General features: G+C 38.8%; 2 protein-coding genes across 8 annotated transcripts in view; both read left to right on the top strand.

The window, feature by feature from the left end:
- Positions 1 to 1,357, top strand: part of LOC146646354 (connector enhancer of kinase suppressor of ras 3-like) — a 42,928-nt gene extending 41,571 nt beyond the window's left edge. For both annotated transcript variants that reach the window (XM_085392515.1, XM_085392516.1), the window contains 2 exons: positions 122 to 312; positions 421 to 1,357. In XM_085392515.1, the coding sequence (XP_085248641.1) occupies positions 122 to 312; positions 421 to 621 (392 nt within the window). In that variant the 3' untranslated portion in view covers positions 622 to 1,357. The remainder of the gene's footprint in view (positions 1 to 121; positions 313 to 420) is intronic.
- A 1,014-nt stretch (positions 1,358 to 2,371) lies between these two features.
- scaf8 (SR-related CTD-associated factor 8) overlaps positions 2,372 to 15,935 on the top strand; it is a 68,146-nt gene continuing 54,582 nt past the window's right edge. For 5 of the 6 annotated variants that reach the window (XR_014908940.1, XM_085392499.1, XM_085392498.1 and 2 more), the window contains exons 1-2: positions 2,372 to 2,521; positions 3,428 to 3,511. Coding sequence is in view for 4 of the 6 variants with exons in the window: in XM_085392499.1 (XP_085248625.1) it covers positions 2,492 to 2,521; positions 3,428 to 3,511 (114 nt within the window). In the remaining 2 variants the exon portion in view is untranslated. Of the gene's footprint in view, positions 2,522 to 3,427; positions 3,512 to 7,296; positions 7,391 to 15,935 lie in introns of those variants that run through there. The other variant, XM_085392501.1, reaches the window with a different exon arrangement.

Below are 15,935 nucleotides of genomic sequence, written 5' to 3'. Positions count from 1 at the left end.
TAATCTAATTGACTCACCTGCATGCCATTTGAATTAATTTAGCAGGCATTTACTCAATGCAACCACTGCATGTAGGATGATGATGATGATGATGATGATGAAGTGTGTTGTCTTGTTGCAGGCAATCATGAGAACGGCTCCGATGAGATGGAGAAGCTGTATATTCACCTGAAGGAGGCCAGTCTGTCGCCGATAGGAGAACGTAAACCATCCACGAAAAAGGAATTTAGGACCTCCTTCGTAAGACGCTGCAAAAACCAGGCTGTCAATGACAAGCTGCACCTTATCAGGACACTCAACAGCACATTAAAGGTACATTTCTCACCTCCCTTTTTAGTTTTTAGTTTTTTAGTTTGCGAATAGCAAAAAAATACAGTTAAATAATTTATGCATATTCAGTTTTTCACTTTTTTTGCCCAGGCGAAAGAGGCGGACTTGCAGGCAATAGAACAGATCCTGTCTGACCCGGAGCTTACCTCAGACAAGTTCAGAGAGTGGAAGGAGGCCAACGGACCTCTGGTGCAGGAGATCTGTGTCACACACATCCAGCAGGTGGCGTCAGAGGCCGCAAAGGCTGAAGCGTCGGTCATAGCCGCTCCTGTGGTAGAGACCAGTTTATAAAGACTCTTCATGACTTTTTATGGTGTTCGGACTCTGAGGACCTCACAGTCACATACATCAAATACACACACACGCACACACACACACACTGCTGTTGGTTATTCACTTGAGAACTCTGTTTATATTCAAGTTCTTTTCAACTAGTAGTTGGATGAATGAACTGTTGTTTTTAGTTCCATGTGGAGACGGTGTATGATAAGCAGCACACATTAAAATGTGAAATGTGTCGTAGTATTATTTTTATTGTTTAATTTGTAGGTTTAGCAATTTTTACAGCTGTTTGTTTTTATAATTTTATGAACCTATGTATAAACTGTATATTTGGAACGGTGGAGTGCATGGAAATAATGTCTCTGTTGTTCTCTGCATGGAAACACTTTGAATTTATCTGTAGTGAATTTTGTTGTTTTTAAACTATTCACAGTCAGTTATTGGTGCCATGCACCTTCAGTGCCTGTTACACATGTGTTACAGAAGCTTTTTCAATAATGTGTGTATGTCGTCGCCCTATATTCATGCTTATTAGGAAGACTTTGCTGACTGAACACTAGGGCCTGCACTAACAGAATAAATGTTGGTCTCAAATCAGAATTTCTTCTTTTTTAATACTCAAAAGTGTCAAATTCATGTGACTGTAATGTAATTTACTGCTGAAATGTAGCGATCGCCTCGTTTTTTGTGGAAGATTTTTTTTTTTAATCTTCTAAACCAAAACAAACTTTTTAAATTATTTCAGCTACACTGATTTTTTTTTTTTTTTTTTGGTCATTTCTGCCCATGAACATTGACAGTATGAGGCAAAATCTTGTCTAAAATGTGACAGACTTTATAACTGATAACATCTGTGCATACAGTATATTGAAGTAAAGTGGGGATTTAGCAGTATTAAGGATAACTCTCAGGAAAACGCTCCTGGAATCATACAAACAAGTCTGAAAGACCTGGTACAAGTTAGATAAGTGGATGGTTATAAATAAATTCAGACATTATGTGACTGCACAGTAGGTTTGGACACCTCAGGCCGAACAGGATTTTAATATATGACAGGACCTACCAGAATACAGAGGCATTTTCCCCCTTATGTATCATCTGTTGTATAAGTTAAAAAAAATGTAAATAATTGTGAAGGGATGTGTGATGTTTGTTCTTAATTCTGGAATGAATGTGTTTGTTTGTATACAGGGAAATAAAGTCAGAAAAGTGAACTTTACCAGCCTCTTTGTATGATTCCTGTAGTGAGTGTCACCACTGATACCAATGGGTTCCACAGGTTTTATAATGTACTGCTTCAGGTGCTCTTTTTAAGGGTCGTGTCACAGCTAATCCTCTACCTCCATCTCACCCTATCTGCAGCATTCTGTCATACTAAACATGTCCTGCTTCATCCATATATTTTCTCTGTGGTCTTCCTCTTCTCCTCCTGCCTGGCAGCTCCATCCTCGGCATCCTTTGTCCAACTTGACCACTTTCTCTCCTCTTCAAAGCATCATCGGTTGAAACCATTTCAGCCATGCATCCCCAACTTTGTCTCCAAACCGCCCAACCTGTCCCCCTGATGCACTAACCGAATCTTCTCCACTGTGGTCAGTCACAATGAAAATCTTAACACCTCCAGTTCAGCCTCCTGTCTTTCTGTCAGTGCCACCGTCACCACACATCATATCAGGTCTCATTATACACCAACATTCCGTCTGATACGACTCGTTGACGCTAGGAGTCGCCGGTTTCTCTCCACATTCCCCGCTGAGGTTATGCGCCATATTGGCAGTCTCCTCCATCTCAGCAAGCGTCGGGCATGCACGCCTCTAACCGGTTATCGAGGAGACGTTTGTAAATATTTACTGTGGTCTGCCAGTCGAAATACAACACTATGGAGGCGGTCAAAGCCTTTAACAATGAGGTTTGTAAGAGATTCTCGCTAAAAGATTTGAGTATATTGAGGATATGTTGTCTAATTCACAGTCGCGGTAGCTAGTCGGCTAACGTTAGCATCTTAGTAAAGAAGAGGGTAGTGTTTGGCAAGGCCGCTGTTTCTGCACAGCAGTGCAGCGGTAACGTAAAGTCAGTGAGTGTGTACTTCGTATAAACTGGCCACACATCATGCAAGAAGAGAGTTAATTTGTTAGTACAGCCCTAATCAGGGTTAAATTCTGTGAACAAATATAACCCAGCGGCTGCCAGTAGCGCTAAATAGCTAGCTCGCTAGCGAGCTCCAAATTAGCAAAACCGCTTGAGCTAACTATCTGATGTGACCATGGGCAGAGTAGCGCTCATTCACCTGGGAAAGAAACAACAAATGATTGTGAATCAGTACTTTCCAAATTACAGTTAGCTTCCCGGTATATGCAACCTAAACAATGTGAAGTAGCAGCGCATATCCACACTGTTAAGTTTAGCCTTAGCTATCTGAAGCCTCCAAGCGGAGACCGCAGCCGTCATTTGTCTACATAACACGAAGTCTTTGCTTTAGCATGATGATCATTGTAAATAACACCTGCATTTAATCCTAGTAAAAAATCAATCCGCTGTCGACCGCAATCGAATTGTGAGTGTTTGTTTTAATGACGATACTAACGCAAATACCTGAGTCAGAGGCAAGCCCCCGACGTCGCTTTATTGTGAACTTGGGGTCTCTCTGAGCCCCATGACAGCGAAAGCCAAGGTTCTTTAAATTGTTAATAAAAGTTTGTAGTTGGTGAAGGGGGGTACCCATTTAGAAAGCTATTGGGTGGCAGTTTACGGTTCTTATAGGATCACTTCAGTATTTAAACAAGCTGTTCTCTGTCTTTTTCCTTTCATATTTCAGCTGTACTCATTGAATGAATACAAGCCCCCCATCTCCAAGGCCAAGATGACTCAGATCACCAAGTCTGGAATAAAGGCTATAAAAGTAAGTATGCAGTGTTATAGGATGAGGCAGGTAATAGAGGAATAAAGACATGATTATTAAAGAGAACTGTTCCTTGGCTCCCAATGAATATAAACATATGCATGGTCTAGCAACCAACATTATTCTAGTTTTGTTGAGTTGCTCCTACAGTAGAATAGACCTCAAGTAATTTTTAAATCTCAATTTAGGTCACAGCCCACTAGAGTTGTGGTATGTTAATGTTATCCAGTATGAAGATGGTAAAGAAAATGTGGGACCAAAATTGAATTTTTACTCTCAGCTCATCTTCAGTCACATTCTGGTTTGGTCTTTAAATCAAGCATCCAAAACAATATGTGGTTATTGGTATTTAAAGGAATAAAGATGAAAATATAAATGTTGACTTTTACTACAATGGCAGTGCAGGTGGTTGTATGCCCTTTGGCTTAACACACGTAAGACCTCCAATTCTAGACAAAGGGAAACATACGGTAATACATTTGTGCGTAGGAACAGCATGTGGAGTAAAATATACCAAATCAAATATGCTGTAATGACCACGTGTGAATGAGGGAGCAGCCAAAAGAAGCTGCTTTAAAAAAAAAAAAAAATCTTATGCTAATCTTATGCTGTTTACTGGATAAACTACAAAGGAATGTAGGGTTATATAAACTCAACAGCAGTGTGTGCAACTCATCTGCTCTGCTGTAAAACTGTGTGGTGTTTGCATAACTTTTAATAATAGAACAGTTTAATAAAAGCCCAGGAAAGCTGAATTACCTAAGAATTAAAAAATATATGAGGTGTTGCTCTTCTGCTACCTTTTATGGTTTCTCATCAGCCTTCAGGCAATAAGCAATTTTTTTTTTAATTGATTTTTTTTCATGCAATAGAAATGACTTTATTGATTTATATGTGTGGGAAATATGACGATTAGAGGGGTGCAGTGAGACTGAAGTACCTCGCTAGCCAAACATCCCAGTTTAACAGGGAGTTTCAGCAAAGTCGAACACCAATCAAATCTATAGGTTTTTATCAATTTATGTAGTTTTCTTATAGTATATTTCTAATCAGACATTTGTTTGTTATGTGTTGAACATGGTAAAGTTAACATTTTGAGTGTATGAAAAGTAACTGAACCCAGTGATGTTGAGTTATTCTGTTTTCAAAAACAGGTCATGTATCACATCACACTGAGGTTTTTTTGCCTGCTTCAGTTAATGTCTACATATCAACGTTGCCTGTTACTGCACAAAGTTCATTTATGTGCTAGGCTGTTAGTAAATAACATTTTCAAGCTTGAAGAGACATTTTTCACCATCTGTATTTATAAGTCTCTTCGTTTTAGTTATAGAAGTTTTTTTTTAAATAAAACTGACTTTTCGTTGTGTAAAAGGCAAAGATGTTAGTAACAAGTATAACAGTAGCTTCATTCCTGAGCAGTGAGCCAGCGTGCACAGTGCCAGAAACTCGGGAATTAAAGTAACAGTCATTATTTTTATTTATATAAGTCTGCTTTGTAACTCATCAAAGTTATTTTAACATATGAGATAATTGTTTTATTGCTGTTATTTGAAATCATGGCTGAATTCACAAACTGATAACAGATTTCTTTTATACATTGGAAATTCTACACACGTTATTGTGAATACAAAGTTTTTAAAAGGCTGCATTTGATCAGTTTTTACGTATATTAACACATCAGCAGCCAACAGCAGTGCACAGCGGCTTTAGCACTTCTTGTGGTCTGGAAAATATAGATGGGATGCCTTGAGTAAATCGGTTAGAATTCTAAATAAAACAGATGTTAGACATAAAACATTAAGGTAAATGTATTAGGTGCCAACAGCGTATTAAGCCACATTCAGACTACGGCAGCTTGCCACTGTGACATCATTTAAAATGAGCGTTTTAGCCTTTGTTATCTTACGGGTTTAAAACCCGAAATGATGAATGAGGAGAGCAGGACCTGACTGTGAACCTGTGAACTTTCTCATTGGCCAACAACTTGCCAATCACAAGTTTAGTATACCCTGGTTGTGTCATATAATCTCCAGATTTTACTGATTGTGCTAAATATTCTGGAGCAAGTTCGTCCCTTCTGCTGGCTTTGATTGATCTGTGGTCTGATGCATCACTCGGTCAAGGCTCTACAAATGCCTAATCTGACCACTGTAACAGATTTAGACTGATCCCAGTATAAACCAGTCCTATTGGAGTCTTTTGTGTATTTTACACAATTACAACAAACAGAACAATCTTCAGTCAGCAGTTTGTGTTGCGTGAGCATCAAATAAGGTGTGGACGATTTTAAAAAGAATACAGCTTCACATCATCTGCCTTATTAGTTTGGTTTTTGATCATTATTTTCCTATGATGTAGCACCATAACTGCAAATCCTCTGATTAAAAATGATACGCAACCAGTTGTTATTCTGACCTGATTATGTTCAGTGGTACACGTGTAAAAGCTGCAGTACTTGTTTTTTTTAAATTTTTGTTTGCAATATTCACATCTCATAATAACAAGAGCCGAGTGTTATAATTAGGCTGAAATTAAATTTGATAAAGATAGAGCTGGTTATTAATCTGGCTAAATTAAAGGATACATGGCAGTGAATTTGTTTTGGGAGGCGTTTCTGCCCACTGAGACTGAGCTTGAATACTTTTCCATGTGTGGGAAACAGAGTGTAATGTTGTCATGGAAATAGTGAGTTACATTGCGGGATGCAACCAAATTAGCTTTTTAAATATATCTTACTGCTGTCTGATTTTGAATCTATGGACAACTTCCTAGAATGACTTTGATGGAGGAAAGATAAAATCCTACAGTGAGTTCCGACCTCCGCTTTTATTTTGTAGTTTTTTCTGATTTTGAAAATAAAGTGCAGACACATGCATAGCTGTATAGTTGTTAGCTGTTATAGTGTTGAAAGTAGTTGGCGCCATTTCTGTTCTTGCGTGCTGTTAAATGCTTTAAGCTCTTGTACTTGACTATTATTAGTTTAGCTGAATTTGTAACTAGTTCTAACGTCACAAAATGAACAAATAGCAATAAAAGTCTCACCCTGCTTACTCAACAGTAACTGTGCGTCCTCATGTTGCAGGTGGACCGTTATATTTTAGTAGTTTTGCATGTTGGTTCCTGTTTACAGGTCTGTCAGTGTATCATAAACACATGATGATTCATGGGGATAAATGGGCCTTAACACATGGCATGTAGCCAATACACAGCAAAATCTGTGTGTCTTAAAAACCCAAGCAGAAAATGAGACTCTACATCTGGAGAAATTTTAGAAGTAAAAAAAATCAGTTGAAACCCAAAGAAATGCTGCTGTTTTTTTAAAATTAAATTTTATTACTTAATTTTATATATAGATGATTTATAAAAGGTGAAGGTCATTTTTACTTTTCAAAGTGGGCAAAAAAGTGTTTTCCCAGAACGGTGCTTTTTATTATGCATGCTTGGCTGGTATCCTGCACACTGTGCCTATAATTCGGGGGGTCTTTTGCATCGCTGATCATTAGTCACTAACAAATTCTCCTTAGACTTCATTGCTTAAAGTTGTTCTTATTATGAAATACTCAAGGACCAAAACACAGTTTCCTTCTTTATAAAATGACAGTTATTTTTTTAGTCATTTGAATTCTGGGCCTGACACCTTGAGTTCAGGACACCAGCCTTTAACAAAAGTCCTCTCATGATATATTTCTTTGTCCTGTTTGCACTCTAAAGGAACTGCTCTTCTTGTGGTGTTTCTATGCCTTGTGTTACCTGTGAATAACACCCGTTTCCCCTTCCCTCAGCAGCTCTCCCAGCTCCCCCAAAGCACTGAAAGTGAAGCAGGAGGATGGGGTGGAGAGAGTTACAAAGAGATAAGAGAATCCCTAACCAGCTTAGGTAGGAGTATGGGTTGTTTCACAAGGAAGATGGAAGAAGACTAAAATAATTGAACTGAATTTGTTCCCACACACCCAGAGATGCACAGCTTTTGCTGTTCTGGTTGTCTTGCGTTGGTCGATGTTGGCTTTGAACTCTTGTTTTTCAAATTGAAGTTGCAGTCTTGTTGATTTTCTTCATGAGTTATTTGAAGATATTTGTGTTTGGTGCAGTTAATTAAAGTCAGTCTTCTGTGTTGCTTCATGTTGGATGGAGCTGGAGCGGAAATGTGTTAGCTTTGGGTTTAAGATGCCATCAGTGACTTATTAAATGTTGAGTATACAGTTAACTGCATGAGTCCTTTAACATTAAATATACACGTTTAGTGCTTTTATCTCCAGCAATACTCAGATTTGCATGTCAAGACTAAGTTTTTATTAGAATCTTAGATTTATTTCATTGAAGCTTGAGGTTTGTCTGGTTCACAGTTTAAAAATTGTAAATCCATGCTTTGGCAAAGCAGTCGTAATTGATGTCTTTTGTACACGCAGGAAGTTTGCCTTTTTCATCAATAACTGAGAAATCCAGTTGAATCTACATATTTCAGATGGTGATTTGAATGAAAGGTTGGGGCTGTTGCTTCTTGTTGAGTCGTGCTCAGATGGAGGAGAGCTTAGAGAGCTTAAACTAGATTGATGATGGCGCTTCAGTGCTGGAGCTGATCCGTAGGATAGGACGGCACATGATTTTAGAAGTTTCTCTGTAACGTTGCTGATCATTTCAAAACAGCCAACATACGTGATAAACAAAAATAATAAATGGAAAACGATGCATATGTGACCAGCCGGGATGGTGCAACAAAGCATCTGAGATGTAATGTCAGATGCTTTGTTATCATGTTACCCATTCAGCACAAATTTCTAAGAGACTGATGTCCACAGGCAGCAGTTTTTATGCTGCCATTCAAAATGAATGAAGATTCTAAAAGTAATTTTCATTCATAGCCAGATTAGAAATGGTCTTTTTAGTCACTGCCAGAGTTAGATTACTCTCTGCTATTATTTAGTGTAGATATCTGTAAGAGGAATGAACAGCAGTGCTACAGAAACTTAGCATCTTCCAACCCAGTGCACTTCAAGTGTTTTTGTACAAAGGACTTCACTGTAAAATCGAAACTTCCAGCACAGAAAACTGTTCCTGTGGACACAGCATCGAATCTTTAATTTGGTTTAATGGGCAGTACAGCCTCAGAGTAAGGTTGCATCTGAAGAGCACTTAACCTTACTGGATTGTTACTATTCTCCATATACTGAAATTGGATGAATGATTAAAGACAGGATTTTAGTTTGTCTTTCAGCGTATCTTGAGTTTGGATAAGAAGAGACAGTCTTGCACTTTAAAAAAGGAAAAGTTACCTTAACTCATGATCATCAGCTGCGCTCTAAAATGTTCTCTTGAAGCAGCCTGACAGACTCACACATGTTCAGACAATTATTTTCACAGCCAAGTTATTTAAAAATTGATGAAAGCGTGGCATTAATGTAAAACCGTTAACGCCTGTAAGGTGCACAGCTACCGGCGACTTGCTACAAACCAGCGAATGCTGCGTTTTTGCCACATTCTGCATTTCGTCTGTGACTAGCAACAAGTAGGAGAGAAATACATGGTTTTGAACCAGCCGGGTTCCACTTACACAGTCTGGGTACGCTTGTAGGTTGCCTATATTTTACCCGTGTTGACCCACTTGGCATTGCCCACCAGCAGCTGTAGATGTCTCGCTCTTTTCTTTGTGTTGTTTGTGTGTATCAGTCTGCCTGTACTTCCAGGAAAAGGACAGCTTTCAACACAAAAAATCTCTGAAACATTCCCCTTTAAACCATGCAATAAGTGATACTGATCCCCGTCTGCACAGAATCCGTTAAGACCTAAAATTACCTGTGAAGATTATTGTGAAATGAATTGGTCTCAGTGGATTATTTTAATTCCAAGCGTCTGTGTGGCCCACAGGCAAGTGGTTTCTTTTGCAACAAACTATATTTTTCTCATTCACAGTTCAGTTTGTACTAAAAGGTAGCAATACGAGAACTGTAACAGCAACCTTTAGCACTGGCTTAAACTATAAGTTGGTGCAAAAATTACAGTTGTCACCAAACTACCATTATTTGAACCAAAAAGACATTAAATATTAAAAGTAACCTAACCTGACAGCAGCTATAACAGTGTGTGTCAGGTAATGAATGATCAGGAATAATTAGGAACCTCTCTGCAGTCTGAGGAAACAACACACAGGGTAGGTGATTAGTTATTACAGGATACAACCGATAAAATCCATGCAAATATTTTGTGAGTTTAAAATATTTTTAGACTGACCTAAAATGACCCGATCTTAAGTCATTTTACCGCCACTGACTTCCAGCCTTGTAATTTCACTGGAGGAATTTGCTGCATTTATTTTTGAATCGGGCTTCATCTTTTAGATTTTTCAGATCCAAAACGCCCATCGGGCTATAACCCGACGGGCGGGGCTGAGATAGATTTTGGTCGCCCGACCGGAGATATCGCTAGTTGTGGGACATCGGGCTAGCGATTTTGCGAGCCCTGAGATCTGACCAATTGGATCACTGCATTTCGCAACAGGTGTGCTCGTAACTCAAATCGCGCACTGTTACTGAATACACAATGAGATGGAAATGGTAAAATAGTCCTATTTAACCTCAGGCGCACGGTTAGATGCTGCTCCAGGTCAGTCGGCTCTCTCTTAAATGATTCCTCTCCATTTTCAGATAAGGTCCCAACTCAAACAATTAGTTCATTACCAGACCTCTGGAGAACTTCAAGACATGTTGAGGAGGTAGTTTAGCCATTTAAACCAGCTGTGTTGGATCAAGGACACATCTAAAACCTGCAGCACACTGGCCCTCGAGGCCCCTGATTTAAAATGCTGCTGCTGCTCCTGAGAACTGGATGCAGACAGAATCTGTTTCCTCCTTTTCTTTTTGGAAACATCAAGACCAGCTTATGATCGCTTCATGTCTACTCCTTTATTTATTTGTTTGTTTATTTTTTTAACCAATTTTAGCAAAAATCCGACCGGTTCGGTGTGTATATATGTTACACGACAAGTTTGGATCTGGAAATTTCTGAATTTCGTGTTGTTGTTTTTTCACATCACATTCGGTGTGTAACAGATTTACTCTACAGGATACTTCAGATGTACGTAGCTATGAAAGCTGTAAGATTAATTATTAAACGTGAATTTGTATTGAAAACTTTTATTGGGAATTATTGGCAACTGTTTCGATGCCGTTTTTATTTTCTCCTTTTTTAATGGATGTTTTAAACTTAAACGTGCTGCTTCGTTTATGTTTTTTGCATTTGCTGCAATATCAAACGAGAAATTTAACATCTACTTCATGAAGCTGACGCCATTAGCTGCTAGAGTCACACACAGGGACTCGGATACTTTCTTAGAATATTTATTATTCTTAGAATATTTGTATAATGCCAGGACAGTTTGAGAGTGGACAGGAAGGCTGGGGGAGAGACACAGTAAACAAATAGGGGCAGATTCAGACCCTTAAGCTGCATAGCTCAGTGAGCTGTACCCAGCATGGTTACTTTTATGAGAGCTAATAGAGGACCAGTTATAGAAGCTCTTCCCTTATTCAGGGGCCACCACAGCAGGTAGTTGTGCACGTCTGATTTGGCAGACTTTTACACCGGATGCCCTCACTGACACAAACCTCAAAGGGATTTGTGTCGCCTAATAGGCTCGAAACAGATGTTTTCTACACAGCAGAGAGCCTCATTGACTAAATGTGTAATAGATCCACTGATCTAGGATCAGTTATGGCTTTTAAAAACAATTCTGTTAGACAGTAAAGGAGCAGAGGAAATTTCCTTACCTTATACTTATAAATGTGGCACGATGGTCCTTTGTAACAGTGGATTCTAATGTCCCTTACGTATCATCTCAGGTTAGTGTGGAAATTTAAAGATATTAATCTGAAAAGTCCAGAGTCCAGTTAGAAAATACTGCTGGATATGTAACTTATTTTTAAATGGGTTTTATCTTGTTTATTTACTTAAAGTCTGTTTGAGTCCGACTGCTAAATACAAAGAGATGAAGTTACTCTTTATATGTTGGAAGTATTTGCAGGTTGAGAGAAAATAATTAGGCTGGTTAAGTAGTCTGACAGAAACCCTTTAAATCTGAACACATGTTACACGAATGAAGCAAAAAATTGGCCAAGCAAAGATTTAGTGTTTATTTTAAGAGCTACATGAAAGCATTCATCACATTCCATGTTAAATGCATTATGTTTTAAATCTTGCTGAAAAGTGCGACACTTTGCAATATTTGAGACCCTGCAGTGGCAGAAAAGTCTGCAGAAGTTAAGGTGGTGTTTCTGTGAGGACTGCATGTAGTGGCTGCTGGTGTAATGTAATTACACATTAACAAAATAAACTAATTCAGTTTGTTTTTTTCCGCTGCTACATTTCAGTGCTGTGAAACGTTTGAGCTCAGCCTAAATGATCCTGACTGACATAGAAAATCACAAAGCTCTCTGCTGAGCCGTCGGTTTGAGAGAGACGTTTCATTCAGGAAGTATGAATTGATCATGTCCTGGTTTCTATATCTGCAGTGAAATGCCACACGCGTGCTAGCATGTGGCCGATGCTTGTTTGGTGCCTCGAGTGAAGAACGGCATCTCTGTTAAAAGTGGTGAAGATTGCAGCTTTGCTTAAATGATCCCTCTGTCGCACCACCTTATCACTTTGTCTCATGAAGAAATTTGCCAGATTAAATATAACCTAATCATTTACACTCTTCGTCATCATCATGACATCCGCAGGTTACCAAAGTTACTAATAAATGATAAAACCTATGTTATAGCAGAGTTACAAAGTGCTTCACAATTATTTATCAAGCTTTACAAACATAAAACGGCTCAGGTAGAACTAGAGGTTTAAAAAAGTGAAGAAAGAACGAGGCAGGCTTTAACGTATCTATCCACTTATGTCCACTGATTATGGATAGTGGTAGACTAGATTATGTGATATGTGGATAAGGTTGAACATGAATGGCAGGGATGAGCTGCACAGTGGGACGTTAACCCTCTGGCTTTTGTCTCAGTCCTTCTCACTCTCACATCATCATGTGCTGTCGAAGAAAAGCTTTTAAAGTAGTTGCTGTAATACTTGTGAAGATGGGTGTAGTCTGATCGCACGATGGTCTGTAATTTGCTCCTTTCAGTTTCTGTCTATTCCATCGAGCATTTTCAAAATGTGCGTGTGGGGGGGTCACAGTATTATGACAGTAGTACATAATTATCTACAGTGTTTGCATACTTGCCTAAATTCATAATCTGTTCATCAGAAACATGCACGTGTGTTTTACTTACTCAGTGCTTTCTAAATGTCTATAGAGGGACACAAACCACCATAATCACAGTGATGCTACTGTGCTGCTCATGTCTTCTGTCTAGAAGTACAAGGATGAGTGCAGTTCGGTAACAGTTGCAGGTAGTGTTGTGCATATCTTTCACACACAGCCTGTGCAGTGTGTGATCAGTTGCCTGGAGACTGGTCCACACTGCAGCAGGTGATGTATGAGCATGTGGTTTTTTTTGTTTTTTTAATTCTTTGGTGTGAAAGTATGTGCTCAGTAGGGTTTCTGGAAAGGGTGGAGAATCTCTGTGAAGAAGACTGTCTGCTAAATGTTCACGACAGTTGTCTTTGCTTTTCATACCCAGACCCAACTTGACTCATTAGTTAAGTTGCTGCTGCTTTTGTTGTTAAAGCTAAATCACAGTTTAAGGGTCACGTAGAGGAAGTGTCTGCCTTTACTGTACAAGGAAGAGACCTTAAAGGAAAGCACAGGGAGAATACAAAAGTAAAAAAAATATATAAATACATCGTCAGCAGACGAATGGAGTGAAGATGAAACACCCAGTTAATTTATTCACCAAGCCGTTTTCCTTTCTAATTGAATCTTTTAAAGGACTGTTTATGTGTCCTGGTGCCAGTATTCAGTGTTGTTTCAGTTCGTTATGTGTAATTTTCCATTCAGTCTCCCTACGGCGTCACATCACAAAACAAGTCACCTCTAAACAGTTTAAATGGTCCACTCAAGAGCCAACAATTCCTGACAGACAGAGCTGAACACAGCATCTCAGCTTATGATCCTAGTGATCACAGGGAAGAACCATCGCTAGCAGGTTGCTGGATCATTGGAGGAGCTTATTTTATGTATTTATGTATTTAGGTTTTAATTCTTGTAGTAGATAATCGCAAGAGACAGAACTCTGAAGGAGGAAATAGTTGGTCTTTCTGCAGGGCTGATCTAACAGTGGCATCATTTCAAACAGGGCTTGAAGCCCTCTGTTATCCCCAGAAAGCTGTGTGCCCAGTGTTACAATGGCAATAGTAGTTGAGTTACAGTACTCGTAGTTTTACGTGTACTTGCCGTAAGTTGTCGCTCAGTGTGCACATTTATTAATCTAAGATAAACAACAAAGGTGACATGCTTTGTTTCCAGGGTGCAGTTACTTTAATTATTTAATAGTCTGACGATTGCTTTTTAAAGTAAATGAATAAAGTTACTAAAGTTTGTCTGCAAGCTTGAGTCTGTAAATGGCATACTGCAGTTCTCACAGTCACACCATGTTAAGTCTTCATACTTTACAGTTTCTGCTGTAAATTTCTTGTCTTGAAAATTTCTAGTGGACTTATTTCAGCTTCACTTTCCCTTGCATATGTATAATGTGTATATATTGTAGTTTGCAGCTTCATGTGTTGGCAAAATTTCAAAACTACCACCAGCTTTACTTGTTTAGCTTCACTTGTATCATACCTAATGACTTTTAAAAAAAATGCTGGCAGTTTTAGAAAAAGCTCTACATGATATGTTACCTTAGATAAGTTTAACTTTGACTGCAGCTGAACTTATGTAATTGGAATCACTCCTCCACAGTCCTCTCTGTGATAAAGAAACATCATCAGACCAGCTCCTCTGTTGTACTTTGACTCCATCTGCTGGCTGTTTGCAGAATTGCATCATCAACTAGAAATTCTGACTTTTCTTAGCAGGCTGTGTAAATACTTGTGGTGAAGGGCTCCCTTTCATTTGCTTAACCACAACTGCATTGCTGTTGTGCACTTGTACAAATATACAAAAGACTGAGTCAGTAATAGGGCTGCACGATTTTGCATAAAATGAGAATCACGATTTTTTTGGCTTAGAATTGAGATCACGATTCTCTCACGATTTACTTTTCCAGTATAAATATTTATTGCACTTATTAACTGCACATCAACTTCGTAACAGTTGAGACTGAACATAAAAACAACAAATGTCTCACGCTTTGTTGTTGTACTGCTTGAAATTCCGTCTCCACCGTTGCTCGACGCTGCGTGTATAGAGCAGGTAGTGCAACAATAGAAAAATAGTTGCGGGACGGCACTGCGTAGCGTTTGTCTAGGGTGTTGATCATTTTCCTAAATCCCTCGTTTTGCACCGTGTTGATGGGAGCCATATCTTTGGTCAGGTGATAAGTAATAGCCTCCGTAATTTCTTTGTGCCTGCGGGAGTTCGACGGGTATAGGGAAGCGCTGTATAAGGTTCCCGTTATTGATGTTTGGGTGGTTGACCGGGACGGATTTTCTCCTGTCACTTTCTCGTCATCCTTGACGTGCTCTCCGTTGTTTTTTCCCTGCTAATTTTAGCATCACACGGCACAGCTTCTGTATCACGTGGTATAAGGCTCCGCCCTTGTCATTTGTTGAGCAGGAAGAGTGAGCGCTTGTTTTCATGCAGAGTACGTCCCGGATCAAAATCAAAATGCGGTACAATCGTCGTCGTCTTTTTTTTTTTTTTTTTTAATTGTTGTCATTTGGAAATGAGATCTCACATAAGTATGAATCGAGATCGCGATTTTCTAACGATTGATCGTGCAGCCCTAGTCAGTAATAAATCTTTGAGCCCCAGCAAAGATCTTCCTGATGGGATTTTGTATTTTAACATGGCACTTGTGTATCTAAACCTCACAAGAAAGCTTAAAAAAAATCTTCAAGTTTAATCTTCGTCAATGCACTTTCATGAGTACAATATTAGCATTAGCAGCTGTCTAGTTAAACTAGATGTCAGTGATATGAAGAGATTTTGCTGCAAATGGGTGCACAAAAGTAATGTCTACCAAAAAGTTCTGTATGAAACTAAGTCACTTTTAGTGCTGCACAGAGTTTCAAAAGTACATTTGAAGGTGCCTAACTGGCAAATATTTTTACTGTCAAAGCGCTGAAATGCTGCCTGTTTAAATGAGAAAAGCCTGTGAGGCTGTTACTTTCAAGTGTAAAGTGCTCAGCCAAAAAATGTCCATGAAAGCAAGTACAATGATTTAATCATAATGATTTAAACAAACTAAACCTAACACTGTAATACCCATCTCTCTTCTCTCAATATTAAGCCTATTTCTGACATTTCTGATTTATTTATGAAATAGTTTTTCTGTGCATGCCATAAGGTTTTTTCCTCTGTGAGATGAAATCACCTTTTCCATTAGTA

The sequence above is a fragment of the Rhamphochromis longiceps genome, linkage group LG19, assembly GCF_057381845.1.
Source record: "Rhamphochromis longiceps isolate RC_006_pf linkage group LG19, R_longiceps_female_GT1.1, whole genome shotgun sequence".
In the NCBI taxonomy this organism is placed as follows: domain Eukaryota; kingdom Metazoa; phylum Chordata; class Actinopteri; order Cichliformes; family Cichlidae; genus Rhamphochromis; species Rhamphochromis longiceps.
The sequence above is the reverse complement of the archived record's forward strand: the minus strand, read 5'-3'. Positions and strand labels throughout refer to the sequence as shown.